The sequence below is a fragment of the Passer domesticus genome, chromosome 32, assembly GCF_036417665.1.
Source record: "Passer domesticus isolate bPasDom1 chromosome 32, bPasDom1.hap1, whole genome shotgun sequence".
Lineage (NCBI taxonomy): Eukaryota > Metazoa > Chordata > Aves > Passeriformes > Passeridae > Passer > Passer domesticus.
The window spans coordinates 838,452-852,410 of record NC_087505.1 but is presented as its reverse complement, the minus strand read 5'-3'; the positions used below and the strand labels follow the sequence as shown (position 1 = coordinate 852,410).

The window sequence follows — 13,959 nt, the reverse complement described above, 5'->3', positions numbered from 1 at the left end:
GCTTTTCTTTATTTCACATACCATAAGTATATATATGCATATTTTTATATTTATTTATATATGTATATTTTAGTCCAATTTAACTCATCTAGGTGAGATTTTTTTCCTCCCCCATTTCTTTACGGTGGCTTTGAGATTGTCTGGAGATTTGGAAGATCCGGCTCGTTAACACCCCAGAAAATTGGAAATTTGGCCTTTAAACAGCCAGAGGAATTGGAAATTTTGGCTTTGAAACAGGCAAGAGGTTTGGAAAATCAAGAATATTCCCAAATTCTGCTTTCCAAGCCTGGGTTTCCTGCCCCAGCTCACCTGGAATCTCTGAGCCCCTGATGCTGCACAGGTGAGTCCTGGGCCTCTGGAAACCCCTGCAAAAACACAAATAAACTTCTATTAAATAACAGAAATAAAGAATTTTAAATAGGCAAATAAATAAATAAAATAATACAGATAATAAATAGTCCTGACAGGGAGTTGAGCGATAAATAAGGAGTTTTATTCATTAAATAAATAAAAGGAAAACGTTTTGATAGTGAAGTAAATGGATAAATAAATAGGGTTGGTAATTAATAACTGCAGGCATTTGCACCCATCTGTTGTAATTGACAGACTAACAAATACTAAACAAATAAAATAGAAACCGGCATGAAATGAAATGAAATGACATGAACCAAGATGCAAAATGAGGAAGTGGGAATGGAATGGAATAAAATATAATGAAAAAAAATAGAATAGAATAGAGTAGAATTTGATTTTAAAATAGAATAGAGTAGAAGAAAATGAAATTTTAAAATAAAACTAAATAAAATGAAATAGAATAGAATTAAATTTTAAAATAGAATAGAATTAAATTTTAAAATAAAACATAGAATAAAATAGAATTAAAAATATAAAAAAATAAAATTAAATAGAATTAAATTTTAAAATAGAATAGAATTAAATTTTAAAATAAAACATAGAATAAAATACAATAGGATTTAAAATCAAATAAAACAAAATTTTAAAATAAAATCAAAGTTTAACATCAAATAAAATCAAATTTTAAAATAAAATCAAATTTTAAAATAAAATCAAATTTTAACATAAATAAAATAAAATCAAATAAAAAATAAAATAAAATAAAATAAAATAAAATAAAATAAAACGCAGTGCCATTTAAGAGGCACATTTTTTCTGACTTTTCTTTATTTTTTGCTCCTTTTCCCCTGACTTTTCTTCATTTTTTTGCTCTTTTTTCCCTGTCTTTTCTCTATTTTTCCCCATTTTCCCTTCTTTCCTCTATTTTTTCCTCCTCTTCCCGGTTCTTTTCCCTTTATCCCTCCTTTCCAACCCTCCAAACCTCCCTTTACCTTTCCTCCTGCTTTTTTTCCTTCTTCTCTCCTCCTTTTTTTTTCCTTTTTTCTTCTTTTTCCTCCTCTTTCCCCTCTGGTTTTCCTCTTTAATCCTCTTTTTTTTTTTAATTCCTCCGCGCTCCTCCTTCGCTTCTCTCCTCTCCTTTTCCCTTTTTTTTCCCTTTTTTTTTAATTCACCCCTTTTTTATCCTCTTCCCTTCCTGTTTTTCTTCTTTTTTTTTTCCTTTTTCCCCTTTTTTTCCCTTTTTTCCCTTTTTTTCCCTTTTTTTCCCCTTTTCGGGGCCTGGTTCCCACCTGGCTCCGGCCGCCCCCGCCAAGGCGGATTTAGGGCACGAGGAGGAGGAGGAGGAGGAGGAGGAAGAGGAGGAGGAGGAAGAAGAGGATTAAAGGTTTAATTTTGGGGGTGCCCCCGAATTTTGGGGGGGTCACCCCTGGGGGGGGGTGGGGGGGTGGGGCTGGCGCCTCTTGGGGTCCCAGCGGGTTTTTGGGGGGGGCTCAGCGGGGGCTGGGGGGGTGCCGGGGGTGGGAAGAGGAGGTTTGGGGTCACGGGGGGGTTTGGGGTGAAAAGAGGAGATTTGGGGTCCCCCCCGAGCCCCCCCAGCGCGGGGCATGCCGGGAAGGGCCCCGCCCCCAACCCAGCGGCCCCTGCGGCGCGGGGGGAGGGGCGGCACGGCCGGACTGGGACGGACTGGGACGGACTGGGACACCCTGGGGTGATACTGGGACACCCTGGGGTGGTACTGGGACAGTCTGGGCTTGGACTGGGACGGACTGGGGTGATACTGGGACGGACTGGGGTGATACTGGGATAGTCCGGGTGATACTGGGACACTCTGGACTTGTACTGGGACAGTCTGGGGTGATACTGGGACAGTCCGGGTGGTACTGGGATAGTCTGGGGTGATACTGGGATAGTCTGGACTTGTACTGGGATAGTCTGGGGTGATACTGGGCTGGACTGGGGGATACTGGGACACTGTGGACTTGTACTGGGAGAGTTTGGGGTGATACTGGGATAGTCTGGGCTTGGACTGGGACGGACTGGGGGATACTGGGATAGTCTAGGGTGGTACTGGGACAATCTGGGGTGGTACTGGGATAGTCTGGGGTGGTACTGGGATAGTCTGGGGTGATACTGGGCTGGACTGGGACAGTCTAGGCTTACACTGGGCTGGACTGGGATGGACTGGGGAATACTGGGATAGTCCAGGTGATATTGGGACAGTCTGGGGTGATACTGGGCTGTACTGGGGATACTGGGCTGGACTGGGGATACTGGGCTGTACTGGGATAGTCTGAACTTATACTGGGCTGGGGTAGCCTGTGCTGGGCCCTGCTTGGCTGTACTGGGTTATAGTGGGCTGTACTGGGTTATACTGGGTTCTGCTTGGCTGTACTGGGTTATAGTGGGCCGTACTGGGCCATACTGGGCTATACTGGGCCATACTGGGCCGTACTGGGCCATACTGGGCTATACTGGGCCGTGCTGGCGCCTCGGGGCGCGCGTCGCTGCCGTCATGGAGCGCTTCGTGGCGGGGAACCGGGCGGCCCTGCAGGTACGGGGGGCTGGGGGGAACGGGGGGAACGGGGGGGTCCAGGGGGAATGGGGGGCTCGGGAGCAGCCCAGCCCTCGCTGACCTGCGGGAATTGGGGTGCAGGGAAATGGGGGTGCAGGGAAATGGGGGAGCAGGAGGAAATGGGGGTGCAGGGGGAGAATTGGGGGAGCAGGGAAATGGGGGAGCAGGAGGAAATGGGGGAGCAGGGAAATGGGGGTGCAGGGAAATGGGGGAGCAGGGGGAGAATTGGGGAGGAAGGAAATGGGGCTGCATGGAAATGGGGGTGCAGGGAAATGCGAAGCAGGGAAATGGGGGTGCATGGAATTGGGGGTGCAGGAAGGGGAATTGGGGGAGCAGAGAAATGGGGGAGCAGGGAAATGCAAAGCAGGGAATTGGGGGTGCAGGAGGAGAGGAGCCCCGTGGATTGGGGTGCTGTGGGGAGCAGAGGGGCCAGGAAAGCGGGGTGCCCTCGGGGCTGGGCTCAGCAGGAACGGGGGCTGGGGGTGCCCACAGGGCACAGCCACACCAGGGACACCCCAAAACATTTCCTGCCAAGGGGTTTGGGCTGCGGCTGCTCTCGGGTTGTTGTTTTTTGGTTTTTTTTTGTCCTCAGTTTCTATCAAAAATTAGCAAATCTGGGTTATGGCAGCAGAGAATTGTCCCAAAAATCAGGGCTGGGGATGGGGTGGCTCCTGTGGGCGGGGGACAGGGGAGTGACACGTTTTTCCTGCTGCTGCAGGCAAGCAAAAGAGGGTGAAACATCATGTTTTGGGGTGACAACCCTCCCCAAATTCTAGAATAAATGGGGTAAAGCACTCCATGCTCCCAGGGCTGCAGGGCTGGGGTGGTCCCTGGCCTCTCCTGGTGAGTTTTCCTGGAATCCCAACACACCTCACTCCCCACACACCCCAAACCCCCGAGGATTTAAAGCCAGAAGTGGATCCCAGCCAGCCCAGGGGTGCCAGGAGGGTCCAGCCCGTGGGTGACACCTGTGACGGGTGGCTCCAGGGACACCGCTGAGCACAAGGGAGGATTTTGGAGCACGGGGCCGTGCTGCTGCCGTGCCTGACACCTCCCATCCCCGCAGGACCACATCCAGCAGCACCAGGAGATCCACGTGGTGATGGGCAACGAGGCCTGTGACCTGGACTCCACCGTCTCCGCGCTGGCCCTGGCTTATTTCCTCGCCCAGGTGAGGCTCGGCCACCAGCCCAGCGACCACCGGTGGCCCCGGGGGGACGCCTCACTGGGTGTGACCCCCCTGCTGCAGACCAGCCCGGCTCCCAAAGCCGCCTTCGTGCCCGTGCTCAACATCCCCCGCGCCGACTTCGCGCTGCGGACGGAGACCACGTTCCTGCTGCGGGAGCGGGGCGTGCCGGCCGCCGCGCTGGTGTTTCGGGACGAGATCGACCTGGCGGGGCTGCACCGCGCCGGGCTGCTCTCCCTGACGCTGGTCGATCACCACGTCCTGCCCGGGTGAGCGCGCTGGGGGCCGCGGTTGATTTTGACGCCCGGGGTGGGTGAAGTTGATCCATTTCTAGCGAATTTTTAAGGGAAAAAAAGGAAATATGGGGGTTTGGCAGGCTCTGCCGGGCGTGACCCTTCCCGTTGCCCAGCAGTGCTGATGCTGCCCTGGAGGAGGCCGTGGTGGAGGTCCTGGACCACCGGCCGCTGGAGCGGGACCGCGGGCCCCCGTGCCAGGTGACCGTGGAGCCCGTGGGCTCCTGCGCCACGCTGGTGACCGAGCGGATCCTGCAGGGCCCCCCGGGCGTGCTGGACAGAACCACGGCCGCGCTGCTGCACGGTGAGCGCGGCGGTCCTGCCTGAGCCCGGCCATGGTGACAAGGTGACACCACGGCGCCGCTCGCCCCCGCAGGCACCATCCTGCTGGACTGCATCAACCTGAGCCCGGCCGCGGGCAAGGTGACGCCCCGGGACGTGGCCTGCGTGGCCCTGCTCGAGGAGAGGTTCCCGGAGCTGCCGGCCCGCGACGCCGTGTTCGGAGCCCTGCAGGCGGCCAAGTTTGATGTCACAGGTGTGTGTCAGGGGGTCCCCCTCTCCTTGGGGACGGGAAGGTGCCCCCGACCTCATCCCCCGGCCACCTCCCAGGGCTGACGACGGAGCAGATGCTGCGGAAGGACCTCAAAGTCCTCTCCAACGACGAGGCTGTCGTCGGCATCAGCGGCGTCTTCGAGGACCTGGAAGTGAGGCTTGGGGCTGAGGGGGAAACTGAGGCAGGGAGTGGCACGCTGGGGACATCACAGTGACACCGAGGTGCCTCCCCTCTTGTGCAGACGTTCCTGCTGCGGCCTGGCTTGCTGCAGGAGCTGGAGGCGTTCTGCCAGGCCCGTGGCTACGCGGGGCTGGTGGCCATGACCGTGTCCTTCAACGAGCGCCACGAGCCCACGCGGAAGCTCGCGGTGTACAGCGCGCAGGAGCCGCTGCGCAGCACGGTGAGTCGGGCCGCCAGCTCAGCTTTACCCCCTAAACTCCCGTTTTTGGGGGTGCTGGGCAGGTCGCAGCCCCACGCTCGCCCCCCCTGCAGCTGTGCCGGGCGCTGGAGGAGGCGACGTCGCCGTCGCTGCAGCTGCGGCCGCTGCCGAGCCCCTGGCCCCGCGTGGCCGCCTACGCCCAGGGCAACGCCGTGGCCGCTCGGAAGAAGGTGCTGCCCATCCTGCGGGCAGCCCTGGGGGGCCTGGGGGCCGCCGGGGGTCCCGAGGAGGAGGTGGTGCCCCCGCCCACCCCCATGAACAGCCTGGTGGAGGAGTGTCCCCTGGCGCAGGCCGTGCCGCCGCTGTGTCCCCAGGATGTCCTGGAGCGCGTCAGCCGCATCGCCGCGGGGCAGCCCCCCGGCTCCCCGAAATAGCAGCAGGCACCCCCGGGGTTTGTTGAGGTCTGGATGAGAAGTTGGGGTCCCTGAGTGTGGCCCCGTGGCGTGCCTGGGTGTGGGGGGGTTGCAGCTGCCTGTGGTAGAGCTCAGCTCCTGGTCCCCGTCGTGGTTTGTCCCCCCCAGTGGCTCCCTCCGCCCCAGTGGGCCCCAGGGTGGGATTTTGGGGATGCCGTGGAGTTGCACCCTCTTAATGAAGGCGTTGGGGTGGGGGAGTTAAGGAGTTCTTGATGATCTTCCTTGGGGGGCAGAGGGGGGCCCCAGAGGGGGGGTCCGGACATGCAGCCGTCCAGAACTGTCACTGTTCTCCAAGGATTAAATCTCCCTTTTCTTCCAGTTTTGGCTCTTGGCTTTTATTCTGGGACGGGGTGCTGCCCCACTCGAGCTGGGGGTGCACCCCCTCTTTCCCTGGGGTGCAATCCCCTCTACAATGGGTCACAGGAACATTCTGGGGTGTCCAAGGAGGGGGTGTCAGTGCAGCCACACTCCCGAGTCCAGCCCAGCCAGGGGGAAACTGGTTGTGCCATAAAAAGTCGAGGCCTCTGCCTGCTGTGAATATCAGCTTTTCCCAGTGGATTTGGCTGCTCCAGGAGCCGAGGAGGGAGCGAGGAGCCTGGGGCAGCTCGTGCACCCACCCCTGGGGCCAGCACAAGGCATTTATTTCAAGGGTGGAATGTTTTTTTTTTCCCAAAAACCCTGACCCGAGCACGACACAGGGGCTGGAAAAGCCCGGCTCCCACCAGGGCCCAGGGCAGGGGAAAGGCTCTGTCACCCAGCACGTGCTATTTAATATTTAATCCTGGCGCTAATTAAACTATGTACACCCGCGCCTGAATTCCAGAGCCCTTCTCAGGCCAGGCCTTGTCCAGCCTCAGCCAGGGCTGGGGACAATCCCGGGTGGAGGGGACCCCACCACGGTCCTGCCCGAGGTGATGGAGGCCGCTCAGGTGGGTTGTGGAGCTTAAAAATAAGAACAGATCCTAAAAAAAGGGGGGAGTGGGAGTTTGGCGGCGGTGGAATGCCGGCTGGAGGCACTGTGGGGTCAGATCCTGGTTTGGCACCGAAGCATTGGGGTTAATCCCGGTTCTGCTCCAAGGATTTGGGGTTTAAGCCCAGTTTGACATCGAATCCTGGTTTGGCACCAGGACATCTTGGGTTTAACTCTGGTTTGGCACCAGAATATCAGGGCTTAATCCTGGTTTTGCTCCTCTGTGGTGTTCTGGGAGGCATCAAAGCTGCCTCTGCACCATGGCTGGCTCCCTGGGGAAACTGAGGCACCACCACGCAGCCCACGGGAGCAAGAAAAGAGAAAACTGGGAGGATTTGGGACGCGTGGGCTGCGCCTGGCAGCTCCTGGCACGCTTCAGGGGGTGGCTGTGTCCTTTCCAGGCGGGGCAGGAGATGGGGGCTGCTGTCCCTGCTCCCTCCCCATGGCACCAGCCAGCACCTCCGGGAAGGAGGGGTTTTCCAGAGGGATGACGACCCAAAGTCACCGGGAGCCGGGCGAGGATGGTGCTGCATAAATACCGCGGGGCTAAAGCACTCCAGGTCGGCTTCTCCTCCAGCGGGGGGGTCAGGCAGTTCAAGTTTGGGCTGAAAAAGCCAGGAATCTGTAAAATGCAAGAGGATGGGTTTGTGGGAGTGCCCAGGTGGTGGCTGGGGCGTCTGAGGGGACGCTGGGGGTGCCACTCACACGCTACAACACACGGGAGTTGCTCCACTGTCGCTCCCGGCCGCCCTTGGACCTCATCTCCTGGACAGCACCGGTCTGCAGAGAGGACTGTCAGCCCCTGTGCCCAGACAGGACAGCCAGCACCCCAAAGAAACACCCAGCACCCCAAAACAACACCCAGCACCCCAAAGAAACACCCAGCATCCCAAAGAAACAACCAGCACCCCAAAATAACAGCCACCACCACAAAAAAACACCCAGCACCACAAAACAACACCCAAAAACTAGCCCTGAGACCCAGCACCCCAAAACAACACCCAGCACCCCAAAGAAACACCCAGCACCCCAAAACAACACCCAGCACCCCAAAGAAACAACCAGCACCCCAAAATAACAGCCACCACCACAAAAAAACACCCAGCACCGCAAAACAACACCCAGAAACTAGCCCTGAGACCCAGCATCCCAAAACAACACCCAGCACCCCAAAGAAACACCCAGCACCACAAAGAAACAACCAGCACCCCAAAACAACACTCAGCACCCAACCCTGAGACCCAGCACCCCAAAACAACACTCAGTATCCCAAAAAAACACCCAGCACCCAGCCCTGAGACCCAGCACCCCAAAACAACACCCAGAACCCCGAAACAACACCCAGCATCCCAAAACAACACCCAGCACTCCAAAAATACACCCAGCAGCCAGCCCTGAGACCCAGCACCCCAAAACAACACCCAGCACCCCAAAAAAAACACCCAGCACCCCCAAAACAATGCTCAGCACCCCAAAACAACCCCAGCACCCAATTGTGAGACTCTACCACTCCAAAACAATACCCAGCACCCTAAAAAAACACCCAGCACCCAAACCTGAGACCCAGCACCCCAAAACACCACCCAGCACCCAACTGTGGGACTCTACCACCCCAAAACCAACACCTGCCACCCCAAAAGCACCACCTATCACCCAGGTGAGAGACCCAACCCCCTGCCCTGAGCCCCCCAGGCAGACCCCCCGGCCCTCGGGTACCATGGGCAGCCCCTCTCCCGCAGCCATGTCCCCGGAGCCGATGTGCGTCAGGTGCACGAAGTTCATGGGCTCCCCGATCATGGAGCGGTCGATCCTTCTCCTCCTCTTCTTCTGCAAGGGGACGAAGGCCATGAGCCCCCCCCAGCCCTGCCCCAAACGGCTGCACAGGGCTGGGGGGGGACTCACGGGCTGCGGCTTCTCCACGACGCAGCAGCCCAGCTTGTGCCAGAAGTCACTCATGGTGGTGGCAGCCAGCGTCGCCCCGCGCTGGCACAGCTGCCGGGGGCCCCGGGTCACTCCATGGGGACACCTGCTCGGGGTGGCACGGCGTGGGGAGGAGCTGGCTGCGAGTGGGGAGGGACAGTGATGCTTCCAGGCCTGAGCTCCCCAAATTAACGCTAAAACATAGCAACAAAAGGCTGAGAGCGCCAGCAGACCCCTGGGTCACACACGGAGCACCCAAGGGGACAGCTGGCACGGCAAGGAGATCCCCAGGGATCAGACAGGGACCCCCAGAGCTGTCCCCACGGCCGTGGCTGGGCGTTGTGCCCCGCTCCAGGGCAGGACACAGCTGAAGGATGCTGCGGCAGGATGGGGGGGATGGAGGCAGCAAATCCCAACTCCCTGAGCCGGGCAGCTATAAATATCCCGGCCTTTCCGAAAAGGGGCCGGAGCTCGAGCTCTTCCGCTGCAGCTTCTGAAGAGCAGACGGGGCAGAAATAAACAGGGACGGCTGGGATTTCATCCCAAACTCCCACGGTACCGCCCGGGGTGGGCAAGGAGGTGTGCAAAGGGGGGATTCACCCCCAAAATGGGGGCTGCTCATGCTAAGGAGAGACAAAAAAGCAGCAAAGCAGCACGCAGGGAACTCACCCACCCACCCACCCACCCACCCACGAGGGGCCGGAGCTCAGCCCGGTGCCGGCCACGGGAGAGCCCCCGGGGCCCATGGGTGCCGGACCCACCGAGCAAACAGCACAAGTTCCTTCCTCTGGCCCCGCGCCGGTGCCGCCGGATGGACCAAAGTCCGGCCGCGCTTCCTGCTCCGCCGGGGAGGAGCGGGGCCCGGGGCAGCCCCCCAAAACGGGGGATCCCAGCCCAGCCTGGGCACGCAGGGTCTGTGTGCAGGAACCCCCCGGAATCACCGGGCAACCCGTGGGGTGGGTGCCCCCACAACCGCAGCACCCCCGTGTCCCCCCCGTGTCCCCCCCGTGTCCCCGTGCCCCGGGAGCCGCTCCCGGGCAGGCTGTGACACGCTCGGTGCACACCGGCTCCGTGCCCCCCGCAAACCCGGCTGGCCCCCGGCTGCGGGGCAGAGCAGGAGGGGGCTGTGGGGCAGATGAGGAGGGGGATGCAGGACAGATGAGGAAGGGGCTGCGGGGCAGAGAGGAAGGAGCTGTGGGGCAGATGGGGAGGGGGCTGTGGGGAAGATGAGGAGGGGGCTGCGGGGCAGATGAGGAGGGGGCTGTGGGGCAGATGGGGAGGGGGCTGCGGGGCAGATGAGGAGGGGGCTGTGGGGCAGATGAGGAGGGGGCTACGAGGCAGATGAGGAGGGGGCTACGAGGCAGAGAGGAAGGAGCTGTGGGGCAGATGGGGAGGGGGCTTCAGGGATGAGAGGAAGGAGCTGTGGAGCAGATGAGGAGGGGGATGCAGGGCAGATGAGGGGGGCTGTGGGGCAGATGAGGCAAATTTCCTTCCCAGCCTGCTTTCCCTAGCAAACAGGGCCCGGACAGCGCTGGGATCCGGCCGAGCAGCGGCCGGGCCTCGCCGGGGAGGTGCCCCCCGAGCTCAGCGCTGCAGCCGGGGCACCGGGGCACCCTCCGTGGGGAGCTCGGCCAGGGACGAGCCACCACCAGCGAGCCCACCAGCGTTCGCACGGCCTCGCCCCCTGCCCGCGGCCCTCGAAGCCCCCCGGCACCCGCCAGGCCTCACGCCCTCAAAGGCCGACGGCGCGGCCGGCCCGGCTCCGGGCGGCTCCGGGCGGCTCCTGCCGGGGCAAATCCCCGCTTTGGGGGTCCCACGCCCCCCGCCCACCCCTCAGCGATGAGCCGTGGCCGGGCTCAGCCCGGCTGGGCAGCTCGGTAGCCGCGGGCAGGGCGGCTTTGGGCCCGGGCCTGCCGGCACAGGCGGAACGACTTCCCGGTTGGGAAAGCACCGGCGGGCTCTGCGTCACCGGCGGGCTGGGGCCGCGGCTCCGCTCCGAGCCCCCGCACCGCGCTGCCCCGCCCGCAGGGAGCCCGCTGGGGTCCCCCACAGCTCGCAGGGGAGCGCAGAGTGTGGGGACAGCGCTGGGCGGGGGGACAGCAACCGGGACCCGCGGGGAGTGCGAGGCGAGCTGCCCTTGCGAGGGACGGGCCCGGCCGCGACCCCCGGGGCTCCGGCAGCTCGGGGGTCCCGGAGGGTTGGGGACCCGGGGGTCCCGGTGGGGTTGGTGGGAGCCGGCAGGCCCGGTGGTCGCGGTGGGGCTGGGGAGAGCCGGCGGATCCCGGGAGGGCTCCCCGCTTGAAGCGAGCTGCAAGGGGGTCGTCCCGCCGCCCCGCTCCCGTTCCGGTGCGATCCCGGTGCCCATCCCGGTGCCCATCCCGGTGCCCTCTCCGCCCTCCCCGGTTCCGGGGCCCTTCCCCGGGGTCGCACCGGCCGGTTCCCGTCCCCGTGGCCGCCCCATTACCTGTCCCGGCGCGGAGCGGCTCCCGGTGCCGGTGTCGGGCTCGCAGCCCACGCGCGGCTCGCAAGTCCAGCTCCCGGTCCCGCTGCCGGTGTCCGGCTCGCTGCGGCCCCAAGCGTGGCCCGGGAGCGCCGGTCCCGATCCCTGTGCGAGCCCCGGTGCCGGTGCCCCGCTCTCAGCCCAGCGCGGCTCGGCGGTCCCGGTCCCGGTGCGGGTCCCGGTGCCCCGCTCGCAGCCCCAGGCGTGGCCGGGAGGTGCCGGTGCCGGTGCCCCGCTCGCAGCCCCAGGCGTGGCCCGGTGCGGACGCGGCGCAGCTCCCGCCGCCCGGCGCGGCTCGGCACGGCCCGGCCCGGCACAGCGCCCTCCCCGGGAACCGCCGGCACTGCGGGGCCGGCACCGGGGCCGGTAGGAGCGGGGGCACGGTAGGAATGGGAGCACGGTAGGAATGGGGGGCCGGGGTCCCAGTAAGAATGGGGTCCCGGTAGGAATGGGGTCTCGGTAGGAATGGGAACACGGGGTCCCGGTAGGAATGGGGTCCCAGGGGGTCTCGGTAGGAATGGGAACATGGGGTCACGGTAGGAATGGGGGTCCCGTAGGAATGGGGGTTCCAGTAAGAATAGGGGTCCCGGGTCCCTTTAGGAATAGGGGTCCCAGTAGGAATAGGGGCCGGGGTCCCGGTAGGAATGGGGGTCCCAGTAGAAATGGGAACATGGGGTCCCGGTAGGAATGGGGGTCCCAGTAGGAATAGGGGCCGGGGTCCCGGTAGGAATGGGGGTCCCAGTAGAAATGGGAACATGGGGTCCTGGTAGGAATGGGGGTCCCATAGGAATGGGGGCTGGGGTCCCGGTAGGAATGGGGGTCCTGTAGGAATGGGGGTCCCGGTAGGAATGGGATCCTGGTCAGAACGGGAGTCTCCAGGGTCCCAGAAGGACTCGCGGTTCTTGAGGTCCTGTTAAGGCTGGGTGTCCCCAGCTGGGGGTGGAGGGTTTAGGGTTTCCAGGAGCGCTGGGGGAAGGCCAGGGGAGCAGGTAGGGTGGGGGTCCCTGCCAAGTCCTGGTTATGCTCCCATTTGCCCCCCAGCCTTTTTCCAGGGATGCAGCAGAGCCCGTGGGGCACCCAAAGGCGTGGGAACCCCCGCGCCAGCCTGCAGCCACGTTGGGTGGTGTCACCACTTCAGCTCGGTGCCCTTCCGCTTGCACAACATCTGGTGGCACCACCGCAGTCCTGTCACTGCCACCACTACAGCCCTGCCACTGCCACCATCACAGTCCTGTCACTGCCACCACCACAGCCCTGCCACTGCCACCACCACAGCCCTGTCACTGTCATCACCACTGTCCTGCCACTGCCACCACTGCAGTCCTGCCATTGCCACCATCACAGTCCTGTCACTGCCACCACTGTCCTGCCACTGCCACCACCGTCCTGCCATTGTCATCACTACAGCCCTGCCACTGCCACCACTGTCCTGCCATTGCCACCATCACAGTCCTGTCACTGCCACCACCACAGCCTTGTCACTGCCACCACCACAGCCCTGCCACTGCCACCACCACAGCCCTGCCACTGCCACCACCCCTGTGTGAGCCAGAGTCCCTTCCTGTGTCAGCCCCCAAATCCCAGCCCTCCCCACTGCTCCCACTCCACAACTGCTGAACAAGGCAGCACTGTCCCCACTCAGCCTCTGTCCCACGCCTGTCCCCAGCCACCGGGTGGCCCTGGCTGATAATACCCCAAGTGTTTGTGACCTCATTTCAGCTGAAGAACCCTTTTTTTTTAAATTTATTTCTGGTGTTTGTGCTGCCAGAGGACACTGTCCCCCTTGCTGCCCTCCCCAAACCCAGAGCTGTGCCCTCACTGCTCCGTCCCCTTGGGGTTCAGCCCCAGGTCCCTTCTCAGAGAGGGACACCCCAGTCTGTCAGTGTGAGCAGGTGACAGACACCCCAAAGAGCACGGAGAGGGGTGACATCCAGCTTCTTATGAGGCTGCTCAGCCAAACTGCACCCCGTGACCCCCAAAACCAGAGCAGCTCAAGGCCTTGGGGGGATCAGCATCCTCCCAAGGGCTCCCAGCTGGAATTTTCCCCGTGCTGAGCTGCAGAGCTGAGTCCGAGGGTCTATTTTGGAGCAGGAACATGGGATCCTCTTTGCCTGGGAGGAGGAGGAGGAGGAGGAGGAAGAGGAGGCAGAAATAGTCTGGCTGAAAACCAAGCACTGGCAGAACAGCTTGGCACCCTCAGGAATGAGCTGCACGCAGGGAACAGGGAGGAAAATACAGGAAAAAAAAACCCTAAAGCACCAAAAGAATGTTGATCTCAGGCAAAGCCCAGGGAGAGGAGGGCAGGGGCTGCCCTGAGCTCTCAGGTGCACGGATGTGGCCTGTGCCCCCAAAAAAGGTGTTTGGGGTCTCGGTGGGGCTGGGCAGGGAGATTCCCTGCTCTGAGGGGTTGTTTTCTTTGCTGCCCCTCCAACACCCGGCATCAGATGTGGGGAAAGGGGGGTGGGAGGTGCCCCCAGCCTGGGTGAGGCCCCCCCTCAGCCCTGGCAGTGACTGATGCCAGTTCTGGGTGTCTCCCTCTATGTCTAGTTCCACGTCTGGGATATTTTTATTTTTGCCGAGTGGCCTTAGGACCAAACACCCTCAACCTCAGATTTTTTTAAAAAATTGATATATATATATACAATATAATATAATATCTATATATATAATATATATAATACATTATATAATATTATACAAATAATATTATACATTATGATTTATGATCTAATTATTATATAATTACATTATATAGTGTA

At 60.1% G+C, this 13,959-nt stretch overlaps 2 protein-coding genes across 4 annotated transcripts; one reads left to right on the top strand and one right to left on the bottom strand.

Moving 5' to 3' along the window:
- Positions 1 to 2,607: 2,607 nt before the first annotated feature.
- PRUNE1 (prune exopolyphosphatase 1) lies at positions 2,608 to 6,128 on the top strand. Of its 2 annotated transcripts, XM_064401779.1 has the most exons (9): positions 2,608 to 2,737; positions 2,798 to 2,905; positions 3,993 to 4,097; positions 4,176 to 4,381; positions 4,522 to 4,709; positions 4,782 to 4,940; positions 5,015 to 5,109; positions 5,200 to 5,358; positions 5,451 to 6,128. In XM_064401779.1, the coding sequence occupies exons 2-9, from the start codon at positions 2,867 to 2,869 to the stop codon at positions 5,769 to 5,771; spliced, it is 1,272 nt and encodes a 423-aa protein (XP_064257849.1). In that variant the 5' UTR covers positions 2,608 to 2,737; positions 2,798 to 2,866; the 3' UTR covers positions 5,772 to 6,128. The 2 variants fall into 2 exon arrangements, with proteins under 2 accessions (XP_064257849.1, XP_064257850.1); XM_064401780.1 differs by having other exon boundaries at positions 2,687 to 2,905; positions 4,525 to 4,709.
- Positions 6,129 to 6,572: 444 nt separating this feature from the next.
- On the bottom strand, positions 6,573 to 11,526 carry CDC42SE1 (CDC42 small effector 1). Of its 2 annotated transcripts, none has more exons than XM_064401782.1 (5): positions 11,165 to 11,526; positions 8,683 to 8,894; positions 8,497 to 8,607; positions 7,486 to 7,560; positions 6,573 to 7,402 (listed from the first exon to the last, which is right to left on the bottom strand). In XM_064401782.1, exons 2-4 carry the CDS (start codon positions 8,734 to 8,736, stop codon positions 7,489 to 7,491), a joined length of 237 nt encoding a protein of 78 aa, XP_064257852.1. In that variant the 5' UTR covers positions 8,737 to 8,894; positions 11,165 to 11,526; the 3' UTR covers positions 6,573 to 7,402; positions 7,486 to 7,488. The 2 variants fall into 2 exon arrangements, with proteins under 2 accessions (XP_064257852.1, XP_064257851.1); XM_064401781.1 differs by having other exon boundaries at positions 8,683 to 8,840; positions 11,165 to 11,525.
- Positions 11,527 to 13,959: the final 2,433 nt, after the last annotated feature.